Source organism: Nematolebias whitei, chromosome 19, assembly GCF_014905685.2.
Source record: "Nematolebias whitei isolate Nwh7 chromosome 19, NemWhi1, whole genome shotgun sequence".
Lineage (NCBI taxonomy): Eukaryota > Metazoa > Chordata > Actinopteri > Cyprinodontiformes > Rivulidae > Nematolebias > Nematolebias whitei.
In genome coordinates this window covers 39,449,396-39,472,349 of record NC_056516.1, presented here as the reverse complement: position 1 = coordinate 39,472,349, position 22,954 = coordinate 39,449,396, and the positions used below count along the sequence as shown (strand labels likewise).

Sequence of the window (22,954 nt, the reverse complement as noted above, 5' to 3'; positions counted from 1 at the left end):
TGCTCATTTTAGCTTCTGCTCTGCTCATTTTAGCTTCTGCTCTGCTCGTTTTAGCTTCTGCTCTGCTCATTTTAGCTTCTGTTCTGTTCATTTTAGCTTCTGTTCTGCTCATTTTAGCTACTGTTCTGCTCATTTTAGCTTCTGCTCTGCTCATTTTAGCTTCTGCTCTGTTCATTTTAGCTTCTGCTCTGCTCATTTTAGCTTCTGTTCTGCTCAGTGAAAGGTCAAATAAGGAACAATAGAGTTTCTAATCTGAAAAATTAAACTAAACATGACAATAATAATTTTACAAACACAAACATTTTTATATATTTTTTAAAACGACTTTTATGAATAATTCTGATTAAGCTCTTTCCTGGTTGTTTTAAAGCCATTTGATAAAAGCTAAATATTTAAAATGTTTAGCTGCACAGATTTGTACAGTAGACTGAACCCTCTCGTCAGTTTGTTGAACAAATCTGAGGTTTAGTGAAGAAGAACGTTCAGTCTGACCTCCAGCTCTCCTCAGACTGGACGGGAACCTGCAGAGGCTGCAGAACATGTGGCAGAACTTGTTTGTGGACCTGAAGAGCCTCCTGTCCTGGCAGTACCTGATGAGAGACATCCACGTCATCAACTCCTGGAACGTCACCATGGTAACGACACAACACCTGAAAAAACACAGAAAACCCTCAACACAGGAGGAGATGATAAAACATGTTTTTTTCTCATTAAGCTGTTTTTTTTTTGTTTGTTTTAGATGTTCGTCCTCTGTCAAAGTTACATTTCTTTAAATAAACTATTATTCTACAGCATGATAATTTGGATCCATAACTGAGTTAACTCTTACTTTAGTCAGAAATATGAATTGATGTGGTTTAAAAATCATCTACTGGTACAATTAATAAAAATCAATGAGTTAAAAGTAAGTTCTAATTTCTACTTAACTGATTTTTTTTGTTTGGGAAACAATGTCTTATATACAAAAAATGTAAAAAAAAAAACAAACCTGTCTAATTTCTTTTCGTTTCGACTCTCGCTTCAAAGAAAAACAAAAATCCACAACTTTTTAAATTTCCCCTGAAAAAATTCAACGCGGATCCTTTTAGGCGTGACACTGTTGGTATATTAATTTTGACGCCAGCAGGGTTACACTTTTTGGTTTCACCCAAAAAGGGGCGGGGCCATTTGAACGAGCAGGAAGTGTTATGACATTAGTCCACTTGACATGATTAGATGCTTTGTCATGTCAACTTTATGTACTGACGATGTATTGTTTTAGGATATTTTGCAACTTATCGACGACTACAGAACCGACGTACTGTGAAATGACAGAGTTTGTGAATCGTAAATTTCCTGTCATGAGTTGTGATTACGACTGTTTTCTTTCAGTTCAAGACTCTGAGGGTGGACGAGTACCGGCTGGCCCTGAGGAACCTAGAGCAGCACTACCAGGACTTCCTAAGGGACAGCCAGGACTCTCAGATGTTTGGTGCTGAGGACCGGATGCAGGTGGAGTCCAACTACAACCGAGCCAACCAGCACTACCAGACCATGGTCAGCTCTGCAGAACAAGGTCTGTATCACCACAAACACAGACCCAAACAGCTTCACACTCATGCTTTAGATCATTCAAACATGAATTCATCTGGATCATGTGTGGGTCGGTTCTGTGTTTAAATTAACCGTTGGGTTCACGTTGCAGGCTTCGAGCCCCCCAGAACAGGTAAGGGTGTCTGACGGTGCAGTCGGAGCTTTTGATTGGCTGATGATTTGGACTGAATGTGCTCAACCATCTTCATAATCCTCCCAGGTTTCATTAATCTGCCTAACATCACGGTGCATGTTTTGTAGCAGCTGATTTCAGAGAATGAACACATGAACTAATGAAAGAATTAACACCTAATGAAATGTTGTCGACGTGATTTTAAAGTTTTAATTCAGGCTGGATTTAAACAGAAACACTTGGATTTACAGGAAGGTTTGGATTGTTTTCTTCAGAATACAAATCAAACGATTTGGTGCTGAAACTTTAAGAAGAACGTTGGATTTTTGTGCATCTTTTTGCAAACGTAACGTTAATCTAAGAAGCCGTGACGGGTTCATTCTGTCACTTTAACCTAAACTGGTTTTAAACCATTAACCAGCTCTTTCATCCAACCAGGAGACCAAAACGAGTCCGTGTGTAAAACCTACCTGACCAAGATCAAAGACCTCCGTCTGAAGCTGGAAGGTTGTGAGACCCGAACCGTGACTCGACTCCGTCAGCCGGTGGACAAGGAGCCGCTGAAGGCCTGCGCCCTGAAGACCGCAGAGCAGATGGTACATGAAGGGGACTATCGAGCACAAAAACAGGTTCTGGGTCAGTGAGAAGCTCTGTTGAGTCGTCTTCTGGTTTCTTTGGAACAGAAAGTCCAGTCAGAGCTGGAGGGCTTGAAGAAAGACCTGAACTCCATCGCTGAGAAGACGGAGGAGGTCCTGATGTCTCCTCAGCAGTCCAGCTCCGCCCCCATGCTGCACTCCGAGCTGGACCTCACCCTGAAGAAGATGGACCACGTCTACGGACTGTCCTCCGTCTACCTGGACAAGTGAGTGTCCTCAGACCGTCCAGCCTGCGTTGGACCGATCAGGGTCTTCAGTGTGAACTTCCTGTTGGACCACTGAAAGGTTTCATGTGTTCTGGTCCGTGACCCTGTTGGTGTTCCATGTTCAAACCTCAGGCTGAAAACCATCGATGTGGTGATCAGAAACACCAAGGAGGCCGAAGATTCTCTGAAGAGCTACGAGACTCGTCTGCGGGACGTCAGTAAGGTTCCTGCTGACGAGAAGGAGGTGGAGGAGCAGCGCTCCCAGCTGAAGGTAGGACATGCATGTGGACAGATTAACACTTACGAGGAGGACTAACTGCTCCTGGGTCGGTGCTGTGAGCGGCAGGTTCAGAGTCCAGTTCTCGTCAGCGAGTCGTGTTTTACACCGAACACCGCAGGTTTCTACGTTAAAATAAAAACCTTGCTCTCTCCTCCGACAGTCGGCGCGAGCTGAAGCGGAAACCGACCAGGCGACCTTTGACCGGCTGCAGGACGAGCTGCGGAGGGCGGCGGCCATCAGCGACAAGATGGCGAGCATCCACAGCGAGCGTGACGCCGAGCTGGACCACTACCGCCAGCTGGTGGGCGGGCTGCTGGAGCGATGGCAGGCCGTGTTCGCTCAGATCGACCTCAGGCTGCAGGAACTCGAGCTCCTTGGACGGAAGATGAAGACGTACCGCGATAAGTACGAGGCGCTGATCCGCTGGCTGGAAGAGGCTCGGCAGAGGCAGGAGAAGGTCCAGTCCGTCCCCGTTGGAGACGGGAAGGCCCTCCGGGAGCAGCTGGCAGAGGAGAAGGTATCCTGACAGACGAGCCTGAAGACTCTGACGCGTCGTTCAGTTTAATTAACGTGTGGAAGATAATTCGTGTTGTCCCAACATCTTGGTCTGATGGTCGTTGCAGAAACTTCTGGAGGAAATCGAGAAAAACAAAGGCGAAGTTGAAGGTTGCCAGAAAAACGCCAAAGCTTACATCGATTCTGTGAAGGTCCGTTCTGCCGTCTGCAGCCTTCTGACAGTTTTGGGTTTCTTCCCGGGTTTGACTTGTGTGGTTCTGGTTCTCCTCTGAAGGATTATGAGCTCCTCATATTGACGTACAAAGCTCTCCAGGATCCCATCGCGTCTCCTGTGAAGAAACCTCGCCTGGAGTGTGCATCCGATGACATCATCCAGGAGGTTCGTGTCGATCTAAAACTTGTGTCTGCGCAGCGTCTATCTCCACAACAAACGTTAAGAAGAAGCTCTTGGAGACACTCCGAGTTCTTCTGACGCAGTCATCCCAACATCCCAGTCTGACCTACAATATTTATGTAGATTGTGAAGAGAGTGGGTCCTAATACAGAGCCTTGGGGCCCACCCTCTTTACAATCTACATAGACAATGTAGGTCGGAGCATCCCTGGTGCATCCTTACATCTCTATGCTGATGACACAGTTGTTTACTGTCGAGCTAACACAGTTGCTAATGTTGTCCAGTTTTTACAGTTTGCTTTAGACATCAGTCAGATTTGTTCCGTAATAATACTAAAACTACTACGGCTAATGCTGCAACTGCTAATCCTAATCCTAATTCTACTAATGCTAATTCCGTTAAGGTCAATTTTTCTACAGATACTTGTACTAATACTAAGATTACTATTGATAATACTTATTACATGAATGCTAATACTAGTTCTACCACTGTTAACGCTAATTTTGCTAATACCAATTTTAATTGAAAGCTAACTGCTAGTTTTAGCTTTAAGATGATCTTTTCTTTGTGTTTAGCTAACTACTTTTTACTTCTAACCTTTAGCTAGAATTTAGCTACATTTAGTAGAAGATTTAATTTGGCTAGCATGTTGCTATTTTTAGTTAGCATTTTGCTCCTTTTAACTTTCACCTCAGTTTTAGCTTCTTTAGAAATGTCCAGCTTTTGAGCGGTCTAATTATAAATGTTTTACAAACTCTTCTTATTTCCACGCTCTTCGTCCTTCTGCAGCTTCTACATCTAATCTTCAGTATTCGTGTCCTCTTCAGCTCGTGTGTCTCTCATGTAGGACTGGTGGTTCTGTCTTGAACCCTGACGGAGCACGTCAAACTCCTGTAGACCTCCATGGTCCGGGCTCAGGATTCTCCTCTGTCAAACTGAAAATAAAGGAGCAGCTGAAGATGTTTCTGCTCAGATCGTGAACTTTATGAAATTAAACGTATAAATGGTTGTTTTTTGTCTTTCAGTACGTGACGCTGAGAACCCGCTACAGCGAGCTGCTGACGCTCGCCAGCCAGTACGTTAAGTTCATCACGGACACGCAGCGCCGCCTGGAGGACGAGGAGGTCAGTGCACCTTCACGGGGTTCTGGTCCTTCTCAGGGTAATGTTTGGGAAATCTTTCACCATCAAAATGTGCAGAAACATTTAGTTTGGCCGGACGCGGACGTCTCATCCGGTTGTGGATGGACTTTACATCTGAACATCTTTCATCCGGCTCTCACTGATTCTGAGTTCAGCCACGTTTTAACACCCCCCCACCCCCACAACTGTTTTTATTTCCTGGCTTCTTTATGTCCTTGAACCCCCCTCAGCTGCCTGCCTCCTCAGAAACTTTATTTTTCTAACTTTCTGTCATTTTTATGTGCTTCGTCATGATGAATGTTAGTCACACGCTTAGGAGACGAGTTTTCTCCAGAGCACAAGGTATTTGAAACGAATTCTCAGACCATCTCATCGGGTGTCGTCTGTGTCGAAGGGAAGGTTCACAGATCTGTAGAAACCCGTCAGAAGTTTTTATTCTGATGAACCCGAGGGACTGAAGGAACTTGGTTCAAACGATAAACAAATATCCTGCTTATGATGGATAAACTTTCTTAAAGCTGTAAACTGCTCTGCTGAATGAAACCAATCAAACGGTGAAAAAGAATCGTATCGTTGGTCAGTGTTCAGAGGTCGGGCCTGCAGGATGTGATCAAAGCCTCTGACTCGAGCTGCTCAGGGATAACCATCTTGCAATAATTACATTCCAGCAGGTACAACTGTGAGGTTTTATTGCTGCTGTCCCTGGGTACCGGTAGATTGGACCCTCGGCTGGCTGCTGATGTGGGGACAAAGAGGCCGGTCTCAGAAGGCTTCAGGTCTGGGTTCAGAATGAGCCCGAGTCCTGGAGGCTCTTCTAGACCAGGATGGAGAGCCCTTCTCCTGGTTTGACTGAAGAAAGGACCAAAGGAACGCGGGGTTGAAGTCAACCTGCAGCCGTTACGCCTCTGAGCCGTCGAGTGAGGCGGTGAGAGAACGGTTCCTGGCGATTTCTGGAAGGATCAGTTCGTTTTGTAGATGAAGGTGCTCGACACGTTTCAACTCTTCACACCTCGTTTTAACTGCAGGCATAAAGTTTCTCAGTATTACAAGACCCAGCTCAGGTTGTGGTTTATGACTGGCCGTGGGGGCGGGGCTAAAGTGGGCGGAGCTTCAGATGCATAGCAGAGAGGAAGGGCACAGGGCTTCAGATCTGTTTCCCTCCTAATGGGTCTGAATGTGGAGCTGTTTTATTACAAATACTCCTTCTTATCAACGTGTCATCAATATCAGCTGAAACGTGCCGAGCTGGACCCTTGTGGTCCGGCTGTGGCTAAATTCAGGATTTTAGTTTAGACACGTTCATCCAAGTTCGTTAAAGTTGGAAAGGGTCACCAGTTTTGTAAAGAAATGTTTAAAGATATTGAAAGTGTTCTTGGTGGGCGAAGCTCCAACAGGAAGAGACTTTTTATCAGTAAAATATTTCAGCTCTTCTGACATGATTCGTCCAGTAAATGGAATTAGGAGTTTTTGCAGAAACACATATTTGGTGAAACGACAGGTTTCAGTGACGGTGAACCTTCCTGACGGCGTCGTCTCTTCATTTGTGTTTTGATCCACGGTTATTTTGATTTTTTGTCCGTTCCTCGGCTCACGCTGGGTTTGCTGCGTCGCTGAAACGTTGTAAAGAAAAACCTTCAGCTCTGAAGACGCGCTCAGACGTTTAAGATTTAATGTTTGAGTCGTTTCAGACACTTCGGCTGTTTTTCTGTCTGTGTTTAATATTGTTTGCTCCTCCTGACTCTTCCTTCTTTATTATTTGATTTACTTTAAAATCTTAGCGATTTGACCGACTGAGCCTAAAATCTGATTATTCACAAAGTTCCTGCAGAAAGTTTTACTTTTCAATAAAATAAAAGTTTTTTCTGACCAGCTTCGTCCAATCAGGCGGCTTCCTGTTTTCAGATTAAAACTAAAAGCTACAAAATAATTTGACTTGAAATAAGCTGCAGTTTCTGAGTGCTGAACGTCAGCTGAACTCTAGCTAAAAGACAAAAGTAGCAAAACAATGTCATAGTCAAAAATAGGATGTTAGCTAAAGGCTAAAAGTAGCTAAAGTTGGCTAAAAGCTAAACTAACAACAAGCTACCTTAATGGGTTGCTAAAAGCTAAAAGTAGCAAAAGGCTAGCTACACTTTAAAATAGCCAAACTTAACTTAAGGCTAAAAGAAGAAACAGTTGACTAAAAATAGCTAAAGTTGACTAAAAGCTAAACTAACAACTAGCTACCTTAAAGTGTCAAAAGGGTTGCGGGGTTGCTAAGCTAAAAGTAGCAAAAGGCTAGCTAACAGTTGGCTCAAACTGTTACTAGCAGAAGACGGCCTAAAAATATCAACATGGTTTATAGAAGCTAAAAATAGAAGAAAAATAACAAAAAGTAGGAAAATGGTAGCTAAAAGCAGGACGATGCTAGCTAAAGGTCAACAGTAGTGTCATGTTAGTTAAAATTAGCTAAAGGCTAGCTGAACTCTAAAAAGTAACACAAGTTTGCTTCAAACTAAACTAACAAAAAGCTACTTAAAATATGAAAAAGGGTGCTAGAAGCTAAAAAGCTTTATAAAAGAGATAAAAGTAGCCAAAGTTGTCTAAAAGCCGAACTAGCTAAAAGCTACCTAAAAGCATCAGAAGTGTTGATAGAAGCTAAAAATAGTAGAATTCTAATTAAAAGCTAAAAGTTAACAAACTGAAGCTTCAAGCTAGGCAGAATAAAAGTAGCAAAATAATAGCTAAAAGCTAAAGTAGCAGAAGAAGAGCCAGCAGCTGAAGCAGATTTTAACATTTAAGAAATGAAAAGAGCTCCATGTGAGGAAGTTATTTATAAATAAAGTGAAAGTCTGAAAAGTATAAAAATGACAAACAGCTAAAGTGACAGCAACAATCAGCTGAACGAGTCGGCCGAGGTCTCGTCAGACACGAACGCCTGACGCTTTATTAGTTTGAGTAAAGTGCCTTTGATCTTACGGCCACGACACAAATAACATTCACAGCTGGTGAAATGAAACGGGTCCGTGAAGCCGAGCGCGGTGTGGTTCTGTGCCGTGACGTGTTGTTCTGTGTTTCATGCGTGTCGTGAACGTGACCAACATTTCCCAACACGGTTCCCTTCTTTTAAATTACACGTGAACAAATGGCCGACAGTCGTGGAGAAACCAAGTTCTGCCTCTTTGATTTGAAGTTTAATATTTCAGCACAAAGAGAACGACGTCACTTTAAACGTTTGGCACCGAGCACCAAACTGAAACTTTACACACGAACGAGGTTTCACTTGCGTTTCACCATGACTGGACCGGACCGTAGCGTTCTGTAGCGACACGTTTCTGCTCCTGCATGTGCACGTCTAACACCTCCTCTCTGCTTCCTCTCAAACAGAAAGCCTCCGAGAAGCTGAAGGAGGAGGAAAGGAGAAAACTGGCCGAGATCCAGGCCGAGTTAGAGGAGAAGAAGCAGCTGGCTGAAGCTCAGGCCCAGTCCGTGGCCAAAGCCGAGCAGGAAGCTCTGCAGCTGCAGCTGAAGATGAAGGAAGACGCCAACAGGAGGCAGGACGTGGCGGCGGACTCAGAGAAGCAGAAACAGAACATCCAGCAGGAGCTGCAGCATCTGAAGTGTCTGTCCGAGCAGGAGATCTCGTCTAAGAGCCAGCAGCTGGAGGAGGCGCTGCTCAGCAGGACCAAGATCGAAGAGGAGATCCACATCATCAGAGTTCAGCTAGAGACCACCCTGAAACAGAAAGCCACAGCCGAAGGAGAGCTCCAGACGCTCCGAGACAAGGCCGCCGAGGCCGAGAAGCTCAGGAAGTCCGCTCAGGACGAGGCCGAGAGGCTCCGCAAGCAGGTGGCCGAGGAGGCCCAGAAGAAGAAGAGCGCCGAGGACGAGCTGAAGCGTAAATCTGAAGCAGAGAAAGAGGCGGCCAAGCAGAAACAGAAGGCCCTGGAGGAGCTGCAGAAGTTCAAGATGCAGGCTGAGGAGGCGGAGCGGCGCATGAAGCAGGCTGAGGAGGAGAAGGTGCGGCACATCAAAGTGGTGGAGGAGGTGGCGCAGCAGGCCGCTGCCACCCAGCTGCAAAGCAGAGCCGCGTCGTTCACCGAGAAGGCAACGGAGCTGGAGAAATCCCTGAAGAAGGAGCAGGGGACCGTCCTCCAGCTGCAGGAGGAGGCCGACAGGCTCAGGAGGCAGCAGGAGGAGGCCGACAGAGCCAGGGAGCGAGCCGAACAGGAGCTGGAAGCGTGGAGGCAGAAGGCCAACGAGGCTCTCCGCCTGAGGCTGCAGGCCGAGGAGGAGGCTCAGAGGAAGAGCCAGGACCAGGAGGAGGCCGAGCGGCAGAAGGTGGAAGCAGAGCGAGACGCTAAGAGGCGGGCGAAGGCCGAAGACGCGGCGCTGAAGCAGAAAGAAAACGCAGAAAAGGAGCTGGAAACCCAGAGACAGACGTCGGAACGGATCGCTCAGCAGAAACTGTCCGCGGAGCAGGAGTGCATCCGCCTGAAGGCCGACTTCGAGCACGCCGAGCAGCAGAGGGGCCTCCTGGAGAGCGAGCTGCAGCGCCTGAAACACGAGGTGAGCGCCGCAGAGGAGCAGAGGAAACGGCTGGAGGAGGAGCTGGCCAGGGTCCGGAGCGAGATGGACGCCCTGCTGCAGGTGAAGATTCAAACCGAGAAGGAGACGCTGTCCAAAACAGAGAAGAGCAAGCAGCTCCTGGAGGCCGAAGCCCTGAAGATGAAGCAGCTGGCGGATGAAGCTGCCCGCCTGAGGTCCGTCGCCGAAGAGGCAAAGAAGCAGCGGCAGACGGCAGAAGACGAGGCGGCGCGGCAAAGAGCCGAGGCCGAGAAGATCCTCAAGGAGAAGCTGTCTGCCATCAACGAGGCGACGCGAGTAAAGACCGAGGCCGAGATCGCCCTGAAAGCTAAAGAAGCCGAGAACGAGAGGCTGAAGAGGAAAGCTGAGGAGGAGGCGTATCAGAGGAAGCTGCTGGAGGAGCAGGCTGCCCAGCACAAACAGGAGATCACCGAGAAGATCACCCAGCTGAAGAGCTCCTCCGACTCCGAGCTGGAGAGACAGAAGAGCATGGTGGAGGAAACGCTGAGGCAGAGGAAGGTGGTGGAGGAGGAGATTCACATCATCAGGATCAACTTTGAGAAAGCGTCCAAGGAGAAGTCGGAGCTGGAGCTGGAGCTGAAGAAGCTGAAGGACCTCGCCGACGAGACGCAGAAAAGCAAACTGAAAGCTGAAGAGGAGGTGGAGAAGCTGAAGAAGCTGGCGGCGGAAGAGGAGAAGAAGAGGCAAGAAGCAGAGGAGAAGGTGAAGAGGATCGCAGCCGCGGAGGAGGAGGCGGCTCGACAACGAAAAGCTGCTGAGGAGGAAGTGGAGCGGCTCAAACAGAAAGCTGCCGAAGCTAACGAGCAGAGAGCCGAGGCGGAGAAGGAGGCGCAGCGGCAGGTCCTCCTGGCCAAAGAGGCGGCGCAGAAATGCAGCACGGCAGAACAGAAAGCTCAAGATGTTCTCAGCAAGAACCAAGAAGATGCTTCTGCTCAGAAAAAGATGAAAGATGAGTTTGAAAAAGCTAAAGAGCTGGCCGAGACGGCCGAGAAGGCCAAGGAGAAAGCAGAGAAGGAGGCCGGCGTGCTCCGGCAGAAAGCAGAGGAGGCCGAAAAACTGAAAACAGCTGCAGAGCAGGAAGCTGCGAAGCAAGCCGAAGCTCAGAAAGATGCAGAGCAGCTGAAGAAGGAGGCCGTGGAGGAGGCAAAGAGACGCGCTGCAGCCGAGGCGGCGGCGCTGAAGCAGAAGCAGCAGGCCGACGCAGAGATGGCCAAACACAAGAAGGAGGCCGAGGAGGCCCTGCAGCAGAAGTCTCAGGTGGAGAAGGAGCTCTCGGTCATCAAGGTGCAGCTGGACCAAACCGATGAGCAGAAGGAGGTGCTGAACGCTGAGCTCCAGAGGGTCAAGGCCGAAGTTAACGACGCTGTCAGACAGAAGGCGCTGGTGGAGGAAGAACTGTCCAGAGTCAAGGTCCAGATGGACGAGCTCCTCAAGATCAAGCTGAAGATCGAGGAGGAAAACCAGCTCCTCATGCAGAAGGACAAAGATCTCAGCCAGAAGCTGCTTTTAGACGAGGCAGAGAAGATGAAGAAGCTGGCAGCCGAAGCTGCTCGGCTCAACGTGGCGGCTGAGGAGGCGGCGAGGCAGAGGCAGAGCGCCGAGGCCGAGCTGGCCCAACAACGAGCGCTCGCCGACAAGATGCTGAAGGAGAAGATGCAGGCCATCCAGGAGGCCTCGAAGCTGAAGGCTGAAGCAGAGGAGCTGCAGAAACTGAAGGACCAGGCCCAAGAAAAGGCTCAAAAACTGCAGGAGGACAAACAACAGATCCAGCAGCGCCTCCAGAAGGAGACGCAGGACTTCCAAAAGTCCCTGGAGGCGGAGAAGAAGAGGCAGCAGGCGGTGTCCGCCGAGGCCGAGCAGCTGAAGCTCCGAGTCAAAGAGCTCAGCGACGCTCAGGCCAGAGCCGAAGAGGAGGCCGAGAAGTTCAAAAACCAGGCTGACGAAGCTAAAGCTCGTCTTCAGGACTCTGAGAAACCAGTGACGGACGGCGTGGTGCAGAAGCTGGAGACCCAGAGGCTGCAGAGCACGCGAGAAGCCGACGCTTTGAAGACCTCCATCTCTGAGCTGGAGAAGGAGAGGGAGAGGCTGAAAGGAGAAGCAGACGAGCTGCAGAGAAGAACCCAACAGGTCCGTGTCTCAAACACGTGCACTGACGAACCGTGTTCAGGCTTTTAGAGCAAAACTGCTCCTTGAGAACCTTCAGAGAGTTTTGTTTGCTTAGAAAGCAGAAGTCGAGACTTCAATCATCTTAAATAAGTAAATTTAGACTTTTATTTTTATTATTATTATCCTGGGACAACTAAAAATCATTAAGTCTGTAAATGTAAGCACTCAAACCTCAGAGTGGGCGGGGTTAACGCACGGTGAATTGAAAGAGATTTTGTTTGAGACAGAACACCTTTTAGGAATAAAACATCATTTATAGTAATAATCTAATGTATAATATTACATAGTTAATGGAAGATGTACTTTATGTAAAACGTTGTTAATATAATGGAATAGTGTAATATACAACATGTTCTATTATATTGTTACTTTTTGGGATCTTTAAGGTTGAGTTTGATCCTAGAAACACAAACAGTCACTTACCAGGTAAAACAAAGAACAACCGTCTTATTTTAATCTAAAGTTTCACACGTGTTTAATTTACACTTCCTAAGTTTCACTGATAAAATGCACGTTCTCATCAGCGTATTTTATTTTTAATCAAGAATACTGGGGGCCAGGAGGAGATTATTCAGGGCCACGTTTGGTCCAAACTAAGATTTGAACACGTAGATTTATTTTTGTCCCTGATACGAATCAAAAACTCACGTTGTTCAGTTCTGAGCTGGGAAAAGATGAAAACATCGAGCGAGACTTAACGTCCAAACTCAGCGGCCGAGTGTCGAGCAAAAATATTTCAGAGGCGTCGCAAAGAACAAAGTCGAATTTGTAAAAGTTTGACAAAAAATGAAGAAGCGGGTGAAGGTGACGGACGGATAGATGGACGACAACATAGGGTTAAATCAGGTCGTCTGCACAGCTTCTTTTTGGAAGAAACGTTTCGTCTTTCATCCGAAAGACTTCGTGAGGCCTGCCAACCACATCTGTCTAATAAACTGCACCTCCTTCGTGTTTTTTGTTGTTGTTGTAAAAAAACATGGTTAAAAACGTCTAAACAACTTCTGATCGTCTGCGACAGCAGCTGAGCTGGATCTGAAATCACTGCAGACGTCTGGCGTCGACTCGACGTCTGCGTTTAGCCTCAAGGTGTTCTGCTTTTGATGTTTTATGATTTTAGTGCAAAACTTTAAAATGTCCATATAAAAACACTGAGATTCAACTGCAAAATGTTTTCATGCTTGCTACATGTTAGCGCTAGCAGCTGCTTGTTCTGATGCTAATTTAAGCTAATTAACCCTGCTAAGCTAACCCTGCTAAGCTAACCCTGCTAACAGTCGACAAAGCTTCAATAAATCGTTTCTACAAATAACGAACCATTCTTTCACATATTTATCAAATAACTGATGACTCATCCATGAACTGTTTCTTTCTTAACAGATGGCCGAAGCCCAACTGGAGCAGATTGAGCAGCAGAAGGTCGTGCTTCAGCAGTCGTTCCTCACAGAGAAGGAAGCGTTGCTGAAAAGAGAAAAGACTGTTGAAGACGAGAAGAAGAAGCTGGAGAAGCAGTTGGAGGAGGAGGCGAAGAAGGCCAAAGCTCTCAAAGATGAACAGGAGCGTCAGCGCGCTCTGATGGAGGAGGAGAGGAAGAAGCTGCAGGCCATCATGGAGGAAGCTGTGAGGAAGCAGAAGGAGGCCGAAGCTGAAATGAAGAACAAACAGAAAGAAATGGAAGTTCTTGAAAAGAAAAAACCAGAGCAGGAAAAACTCTTGGAAGAGGAGAACGAAAAGCTCAGAGAGAAACTGCAGAGTCTCCAAGGTGCTTCTAAAGCAGGCGTTTCTGAAACGAAGGAGATCGACGTTCAGACCGATGAGGTTCCTGAAGAGCAGCTGGTTCCCACGACAGCTGCGGGAGCCACAAAGAAAGTGTTTAATGGTTCTGTGGAAGTGGGCAGCGTAAAGAAAGACGGACAAGCGCGGTTAGCGTTCGATGGAATTAGAGAGAAAGTTCCTGCTGAAAGGCTTCACAGCATTGGTGTCCTCACCAAGAAGGACTTGGACAAACTGAAAAAGGGCAAAGTTTCAGTGCAAGACCTCGAAAAGACCGACAAGATTAGGTCATGTCTCAAGGGCCAGAGCTGCGTCGGAGGGATCTTGACTCCTTCCAAAGAGAAGATGAGCGTCTATAAGGCCATGACCGAGAACAAGATTACTCCCGGCTCTGCAGCAATGCTCCTGGAAGCTCAGGCCGCCTCCGGCTACATCGTTGATCCAGTCAAAAATAAACTTCTCTCTGTAGATGAAGCTGTTAAAGAGGAACTGATCGGCCCAGAACTCCATGACAAGCTGCTGTCTGCTGAACGAGCAGCCACTGGATTTAAAGACCCATACACGGGAGCCAAAATCTCTCTGTTCGAGGCCATGAAGAAGGGTCTGATAGAAAAAGAGCAGGCTACCAAGTTCCTAGATGTGCAGCTTGCGACCGGTGGCATCGTTGACCCCATCAACAGTCACAGGGTGCCACTTCAGACCGCCTACAAGCAGGGCCAGTTTGACACAGACATGAACAAGAACCTCACTGATCCCAGCGACGACTGCAAGTTATTCATCGACCCCAGCACTCAGGAGCAACTCACCTACAAACAGTTGGTGGAGAAGTGCAGCAGAGATTCAGAGACTGGGCTGCTGATATTACCGGTGACAGAGAAAGCTGCTCAGGGCGAGAGAACATACACAGACGCAGAAACTAAAGAGCTGTTCAGTACATCTAACATTGACATTCCATTTGGAAGATTCAAAGGAAAAACCGTCACCATCTGGGAGGTGATAAACTCAGAGTATTTCACGGAGGAGCAGAGGAGAGAACTGATCCGTCAGTACAAGTCTGGTAAGATCACCGTGGAAAAGATCATCAAAATCGTCATCACTGTTGTGGAAGATAAAGACAAGGACAGTGGAAATGTCTTCAATGGTTTGAGGGCTCCAGTCTCTGCCAGTGAGCTGTTAGAGTCCAAGATTATAAACAAAGATTTGTTCAACAAATTAAGTAATGGTAAGATCTCAGTTAAAGAGGTTTCTGCCCTGGACCCGGTGAAGAAGGCTCTGCAAGGAACACCCAGCATTGCTGGACTGTTGAATGAACCAACCAAAGAGAAAATGCCTTTCTACCAAGCCATGAAACAGGACCTCCTCTCACCAGAGACAGCCGTGAATCTTCTTGAAGCTCAAGCAGCGACAGGATTTATGGTTGATCCTGTGAAAAATGAGAGGATGCCCGTTGACGAGGCTGTTAAAGCGGGTCTTGTTGGTCCAGAGCTCCATGAGCGCCTCTTGTCCGCAGAGAGAGCCATCAGCGGCTTCAAAGACCCATACACTGGGAAAACTGTGTCTGTTTTTGAAGCCATGGGCAAAGGCCTCATAAAGAAAGACCAGGGCATGCGTCTGCTAGAAGCCCAGCTTTCAACAGGTGGAGTTATCGATCCAATTAAAAGCTACCGGATCCCAGACGAGGTTGCCTGCAAGCGTGGATATTTTGATGAGGGAATCAGCAAAACCTTGAATCAAAACACAGATGAAACAAAAGTATTTTATGATCCCAACACACATGAGGGTGCAACCTACACACAGCTCATGAAACAATGTGTCACAGACAAAGAAACTGGACTCCCATTGCTTCCCCTCTCAAAGAAAGCAAAAGAAGTCCAGCAGATCACAGAGGTTAAAACAAAAGAAGCCCTGAATGAAGCAACCATGGAGCTGGAGTATGGACCATTCAAAGGGAGAAAAGTCACGATCTGGGAGATCATAAACTCTGAATACATCACGGAGGAGCAGAGAATCGAACTGATCCGCCAGTACAGAATGGGACTGGTAACAATTGAAAAGTTGATAAAGATTGTGATAACGACAGTTGATGAAAAAGAGGATAAAACAAAGACAGAACCTTGTTTTCATGGCCTTCGAGCACCAGTCACCGCCAGCTCACTGCTTGATTCCAGCATCATCGACAAGACTACATTTGATCAACTCCTGCAGAATAAAAAGACACCTAAAGAAGTCAGTGAAACTGATGAAGTCAGGAAGTACCTGCAAGGCACAGACCGCATTGATGGAATCACCATGGCAGATACAGATGACAAGTTCAGCATATATCAGGCAATGAAAAAGCATGTTCTGCAACATAACACTGGGCTGGCGCTTCTTGAGGCCCAAGCTGGTACTGGATTTATAACTGAGCCAGTTAAAAACCTGAAATACTCTGTGGATGACGCTGTGAAGGTTGGAGTTGTTGGCCCAGAGCTTCACGAGAAGCTTCTTTCAGCTGAAAAAGCCGTGACTGGATACAAGGATCCATACACAGGCAAAAAGATCTCACTATTCCAAGCCATGAAGAAGGATCTTGTGCTGAGGGAGCACGCTATTCCTATTTTGGAAGCTCAGTTTACAACAGGAGGTATCGTTGATCCAGTCAGTAGCCATCGTGTTCCCAACGATGTGGCCATTCAACTTGGCTATTTCAGCAAAGAAATGATGAAGTCTTTCAATGAACCGACAGCTGATGTTAAAGGTTTCACTGATCCCAACACCAGTGGAAGCGTGACTTACCGCCAGCTCCTAGAGAAATGCACAAGAGACCCCACCTCTGGCCTGTGCTACCTGCCTCTGTCAAAAATTGAAGCTCCTGCACTATCTGAGAAATCATTCGAGTACACGGAGGAGCAAGCCCAAACAGATCTAGCCAACACTCAAATCGAGATCCCACATAAGAACTTTGAAGGAAAGAGCATGAGCATTTGGGAGGTGATGAACTCAAATGTGCTTCCAGAAAAAGAGAGGCGCCGCCTCATGGAACAGTATCGCATGGGCCAAATCACAAAGGAAAGAATGATCATCATCATCATTGAAATCATTGAACAGAGAGAGGTTTCTGAGCAGGGCCTGTCATGTGATGTGATCAGACGAAAGGTTACGATCGAGGAGCTGTACAGTGCTCGGATCATTGATTTGAACACATACAATCTCCTGAAACAAGAAAAGTTGAGTATTCGTGAGGTGATGGAAATGCAGTCAGTCAAGCAGTACCTCTTTGGCACTGGATGCATTGCTGGGATTATGTCAGACAGTCCTCCCAGGATTAGCATTTACCAGGCCATGAAGAATGGACAGATTAAGCCTGAAGTTGCTCTGAAACTCCTCGAGGCCCAAGCAGCAACAGGATTCATGATGGACCCTGTGAAAGATCAGCTTCTAACAGTTGATGAAGCTGTACGTAAAGGTCTTGTTGGCCCTGAACTCCATGATAAACTTCTCTCAGCTGAGCGGGCAGTAACTGGTTACAAAGATCCATACAGTGGAAAGGTCATTTCTCTCTTCCAGGCAATGAAAAAAGACCTGATTCCTGAGGATCACGCCTTGCGGCTGTTGGAGGCCCAGAATGCCACAGGAGGACTGATGGACCCTGAATACTACTTCCATCTTCCTGTGGATGTTGCCTTGCAGCGAGGATACATAAATAAGGAGACACTTGACAGAATAACTGAACCTACTTTAGACGTGCGAGGTTACATTGACCCGACAACCGATGAAAACCAGTCCTATGCACAGCTACTGAAAAGATGCAGAGTTGATAAAGAAAGTGGATTGAAGTTGCTTTCATTAGCAGACAGAAGACTTCTCTTTAAGGGTCTTCGAAAACAAATCACTGTAGATGAGTTGCTCCGGTCACAAATTATCGACCAAAAGACTTACAATGAGCTCACTGAGGGTGTTGTTACGGTGGAGGAAATCAGCAGAGAGCTCAAGAAGTACCTTGAGGGCACCAGCTGTATTGCTGGTGTGTATGTTGAATCCAACAAAGATCGTCTATCAATTTACCAGGCAATGAAGAAGAACATGATCAGACCAGGGACTGCATTCGAACTTCTTGAGGCTCAAGCAGCTACAGGTTATGTGATTGATCCCATCAAGAACCTGAAATTGAACGTCATTGATGCTGTTAAAATGGGTGTCGTAGGCCCAGAGTTTAAGGACAAACTCCTTTCTGCTGAACGAGCTGTCACTGGCTACAAGGACCCTTATTCTGGCAAAATCATCTCTCTTTTCCAGGCTATGAAGAAGAACCTAATTCTCAAAGACCATGGTATTCGTCTGCTGGAGGCTCAAATCGCCACAGGGGGAATAATTGATCCAGAGGAGAGCCACCGTTTGCCTGTTGAAACGGCGTACGAACGTGGCCTCTTTGATGAGGAAATGAATGGAATCCTCACTGACCCTTCTGATGACACAAAAGGTTTCTTTGACCCGAACACAGAGGAAAATCTCACTTACCTGCAGCTGATGGAGAGATGCATGACAGACCCAGAGACTGGCCTCCGTCTACTGCTGCTGAAAGAAAAGAAGCGTGAGAGGAAGACATCCTCCAAGTCTTCAGTTCGCAAACGAAGGGTTGTCATTGTGGACCCAGAGTCTGGAAAAGAGATGTCGGTTTATGAAGCATATCAGAAAGGTCTGATTGACCACCAGACCTATCTGGAGCTGGCAGAGCAGGAGTGTGAATGGGAAGAAATCACAATCACCTCATCTGATGGAGTCGTGAAGTCCATGATCATTGACCGAAGGTCTGGTCGGCAATATGATATTGATGATGCAATCTCAAGAGGCCTGATAGGTAAGTCGGCACTGGATCAGTACCGAGCTGGGACACTGTCCATCACAGAGTTTGCAGACATGCTTTCTGGAAACACGAGTGGTAACAGATCACGTTCGTCCTCCTTCGGCTCGTCTTCCTCTTACCCCATGAGCCCAATACCTTCCATTAAAACACCAGCAACCACCTGGAATGACCCAACAGAGGAAACTGGACCTGTGGCTGGAATTTTAGACACAGACACATTGGAAAAGGTTTCAGTTACGGAGGCCATTCACAGAAACCTTGTGGACAATATAACGGGCCAAAGGTTACTGGAAGCTCAGGCCTGCACCGGAGGCATCATTGACCCAAACACCGGGGAGAAATTCTCTGTTGCAGATGCTCTCAATAAAGGGCTTGTGGATAAAATCATGGTGGACCGCATCAATTTAGCCCAGAAGGCATACAATGGATTTGAAGATCCTAGAACTAAAACCAAAATGTCTGCAGCCCAAGCTCTGAAGAAAGGATGGCTTTACTATGAAGCTGGACAGCGGTTCCTTGAGGTCCAGTATCTCACTGGTGGGTTGATTGAACCTGACGCTACAAGTCGAGTTTCTATAGACGAGGCTCTGAGGAAGGGCACCTTAGATGCACGTACGGCACAAAAGTTACGAGACGTCAGCGCATATTCGAAGTACCTCACCTGCCCCAAAACCAAACTTAAGATCTCCTACAAAGACGCGATGGAAAGAAGCATGACAGAGGAGGGAACCGGCCTGAGACTACTTGAAGCATCGTCTCAGTCCAGCAAAGGCCTTTACAGTCCGTACAGCATCAGTGGTTCTGGCTCTGCTACTGGATCACGGTCCGGCTCAAGGACTGGTTCCAGATCCGGCTCCAGAAGGGGTAGCTTTGATGCCACTGGGTCAAGCCTCATGACGACCACCTTCTCGTCTTCCTCCTACAGTTCTCCGAGCTACAGCCGGCGATACTGAGGATCGACGTGCTTTACAGAGCTCACCAGATGCCTAAGTCTTTGTGGAATAAAGACGACCTCTGTTCTGCTCTGCACGAGGCCGTTACAGTACTTTAAATATTTAATCTTTCAACAGACCTACATTTAATCTTTTTCTTGTTCGTATATTTTATTCTTGCTTTAGGGCCCGTGTATGTGGCCTCATTAGATTCATGGTCATGTACTGTAAGCAGTTTATTCCATGAATCTAAAACATTTTTTGTTATTCTTGACTTTTTGATTGTTAAACTTTAATAAAAGCATTTAGTGTTCCACTAAAACGCATTGCATTTGCAATGTTGGACTGATGAAAACAATTGGATGTACAAACAGAAATTTCTTTACATGTGTATATTTCTGAAAACTGAGAGAAATTGCTTCTGCAGAGCAGAATATGAAGTCAAATGAAGAGGAATAATAAGAATCTGCTGAACGCTTAATGAACGCAAAGCTTCAAGATCTTTTCTCTCCTGGGCCACGTGCACCGCAAAAACATAAACGCTCATAAAATTCATGATAAACTGAAAGAAGCAGCCAACACCGATGAGAAGAAGACTATTCAGAGAATAAAGCCTGCCGGCTCACGCACGTGGATTTGAAAGATCAAAGTTAATCGCAGCTGTTTCCAGACACTGAACGGTACGTAAAGAGAACCCAGGATTCGCCTCAGTCCACGACTGGGTTACTGACGTTCAACGTTTGTTTCAGAAACTTTCCTCGTGTTCGTGTCCCGATCTTTGCTCCGACGCTTCCAGAGGCCGTTGGCTTCACGTCGCTGGAGTCGCACGAAACGCAGGCTGCTCTGCGCTCGACACGGACCGGTACCAGAACCTGACTGTGTGATAACCTTCAGCCAAAATACTGCGGTTTCACATTAAAACAGAAATTTAAAACATGTATTTGCTTTTATTTTGAAATGGAAGTACAATTCTTATTACTGCTGCCTAAATTATATTGTATTTTGTCCAAAACTGAATATATTGTAGGTTTAACAAACAAGTCTTTATTATACTAAAACACCCTGAGAGCAGAGTTTTACTTGAACTGAAGATCGATTTCAAACAATATGTGCTCAATTTGTTTGAGTCAATTTATTCAAAATGATATTTAAGATGAGGGCAAAATGTTGAATTTAATCCCAAATATTAAGATTTTTATTTATGTAACACCAGAGGAGGTTGCATTAAAATAATATATTGAAACAGATTGCAGAGGATATAATGAACATGCAGTAATTCACCACAAGCAGCTTGTCCGTCACATGAACGAAGCTTCGTGTAATGACTGAACGAAACCAGGCGTTTCCTTGAAGAGCAGCAACAAGAACTAAGATGTCTTCCATTAAACACCAAAGTAGCAAAGTAAACTAAAGCAGATCCGTGTATTTGTAATTAAAGTACCGGTCATACGTGCTCCCTGCTGCTCGGCCCTGTAGAGTTCTGCTGAGCCCGACTAACCAAAGATGGCGGCTCGTTAGCCCGTTTCACCTGCTAACGCGCTAACGCTTGTTGCGAAAACAGAAAAGTCTCGTCTGTTGTCTCGTTTTTAGAACTTCTAAAAAGGATTTCTAGTTGGAACAATAAAAGTTATTTAATAAACTGTTACTTCTGCTATAAAAATGAGACAATAAAAACACTGGCTGTTCAGTTTTTATTTAATCCTTTTTAATTAATGACACACGCACGTCACCATTTCATTTACCCTGCAGTGCATTAAATGACGTAGACGAGATGCTTCAGCGCCAGCTCCATGTACGGTCAATTAAACATCAAAAGTTGATCACATTTGATCGTTTCGACCCATTTATTGTGCATAAGGACTGATACAAAACACGACTTTATCGGCACAAGTTACAACTCTTTAGCCTCGACTCCTTGTGTTTTAGGCTCCAACCGATGTATGTCATCGCCTGTCTTAAAGAAAAATGTAATAAACCTGAATTGTTTTTTAAGTAATTGGAAGTTTGCACGTCACAACAGTTTTTAGTGGAACAGGGAAAACCCTCATATTAAAGACGAAACGGCGACGGATGCAGTGGTTTAGACGCGTGACGTTTGGACTCTGTGGTAAAGCTTGACCCCCGGCGTCCCGTGGCTGCTCTGAGCTGCGAGCTCCGCTTCAGAGATGCAGCTTAAAACACGAAGAAGCTGCAGAACAGACTCCACAAACGATATCAACCTTCGTGCTTTATTATTTTATCAGCTAAACCATTTTACTGTCAGACTAGAAATGAAACCACGCCTCAAAACCCAGAAGACACACAGGATTCATGTTTTTCTTCCAGTCAGTAATCTGTAATCTGTAATCTGTACTGATGATTAAATATATTTGTGTCAGCATGGATGAACGTTTGTGTGAGGAAGATCTTCAAGCTTTGCTCCACACCCACTCTTTGTATTTTACACTAGTTTAAGCTTTAACTCTACCCTGTAAATCTACATATTACCTTTTTATTTTCATACTCTATATTTTTGCTCTGCATGGTTTACTAACAAATGAAAGATGCAAACATTTAAATAACTGTATTCTTTATTGCTTTTTGTTTGTTTTAATGTTTTAAAAGGTTTGAAGGATGTATTTTAGTTGGGCTCATCACGCCTCGTTTCAAATGGTGTATTTATAATAAAAAGGGGACAAAGACATTTATTGTAACTCATACACGATGTAAATAAACAAAGAAAAACTGGTGTTTGTTTATTTTCATGTTGACAGGTTGCATAAACAAAAATAAACACTAAAATGCTTTACATACCGTATCCTATCACTTTATTAATGAGCACTTAAAAACAGCAACAAGGCCGACCAAAGTGCTGCAGAGCAGAACAAACAAGCAAAGAACGCAGGACTAAAACCTCCCAGTTCATTCAAGCTTTATTTCTACAGGTGAGTCCCATTGAGCCTCGAGGACTCTCTTACAAGAGACACCTGATTTAACAAAGAGTGATGACAATCGTAAAAAAGGCATATCAATTACCAAATAGGTAAAGATAAAAACTAAGTGGTTAAGATTATAGAACGCAGACAAGTTGAAGTCAACTCGCACTGTGTCAGAAACCAGGAAATAAAAGTGAGTTTTTAAACAAGACGTAAAAACAATGAGGGAGGGGGTCTACCCGACACGCAGTGGAAACCCGTTCCACAGTTTTGGACCTGCAACAGAAGGTTCTGTCACCTCGGAGCTTAAAACGAGTGCCTGGAACAACAGAAGCATCTGGTCCGACCTCAGAGAGCGCTGTGGGAGATATGGCTGCAGCAGATCAGTGAGCTGAGGGGGGACAGAACTGTTTTAAAAACAGACGGAAGGATTTTTAAATGAATTCTAAAATGAACTGGGAGGCCAGAACTGGAGTAATGTGCTCTCTTTTACTTGTACCAGTTAAAGATCAGGCTGCTGCATTTTGGACCAGTTGTAAACGAGCAATGGAGATCCGACTGATTCCAAACAAAAGCACATTGCAGAAATCGAGCCTGGATGTTCTGAACGCATGTATTACACTCTCAAGGTTGTTTTTGGACAGTGTGGGCTTCAGTGTAGACGGTCACTTCAACTGACAAACAAAAACAGGATTTAACAACCATGTTTACATGACCAGTCTCATGGGAGGGTCCATTTTCACTGTTTCAGGGCTAGAGAGGAAAGGTTGAGACAGTGGTTCTAGGGTTATGAACGTTTTTATGTTCGGTCGAGGGTTATGAATGTTTTTATGTTCGGTCCA

At 45.9% G+C, this 22,954-nt stretch overlaps 1 protein-coding gene across 1 annotated transcript in view; it reads left to right on the top strand.

Annotated features, from left to right (window-relative positions):
- LOC119425631 (plectin) overlaps nucleotides 1-21,925 on the top strand; it is a gene marked incomplete in the record, with an annotated part of 54,639 nt that extends 32,714 nt beyond the window's left edge. The window contains 12 exon segments of the mRNA XM_037693165.1: nucleotides 509-635; nucleotides 1,372-1,555; nucleotides 1,685-1,705; nucleotides 2,144-2,301; nucleotides 2,389-2,567; nucleotides 2,700-2,838; nucleotides 3,008-3,364; nucleotides 3,471-3,554; nucleotides 3,638-3,742; nucleotides 4,783-4,881; nucleotides 8,266-11,613; nucleotides 13,030-21,925. Coding sequence (XP_037549093.1) covers nucleotides 509-635; nucleotides 1,372-1,555; nucleotides 1,685-1,705; nucleotides 2,144-2,301; nucleotides 2,389-2,567; nucleotides 2,700-2,838; nucleotides 3,008-3,364; nucleotides 3,471-3,554; nucleotides 3,638-3,742; nucleotides 4,783-4,881; nucleotides 8,266-11,613; nucleotides 13,030-19,218 — 10,990 coding nt within the window.
- Nucleotides 21,926-22,954: the final 1,029 nt, after the last annotated feature.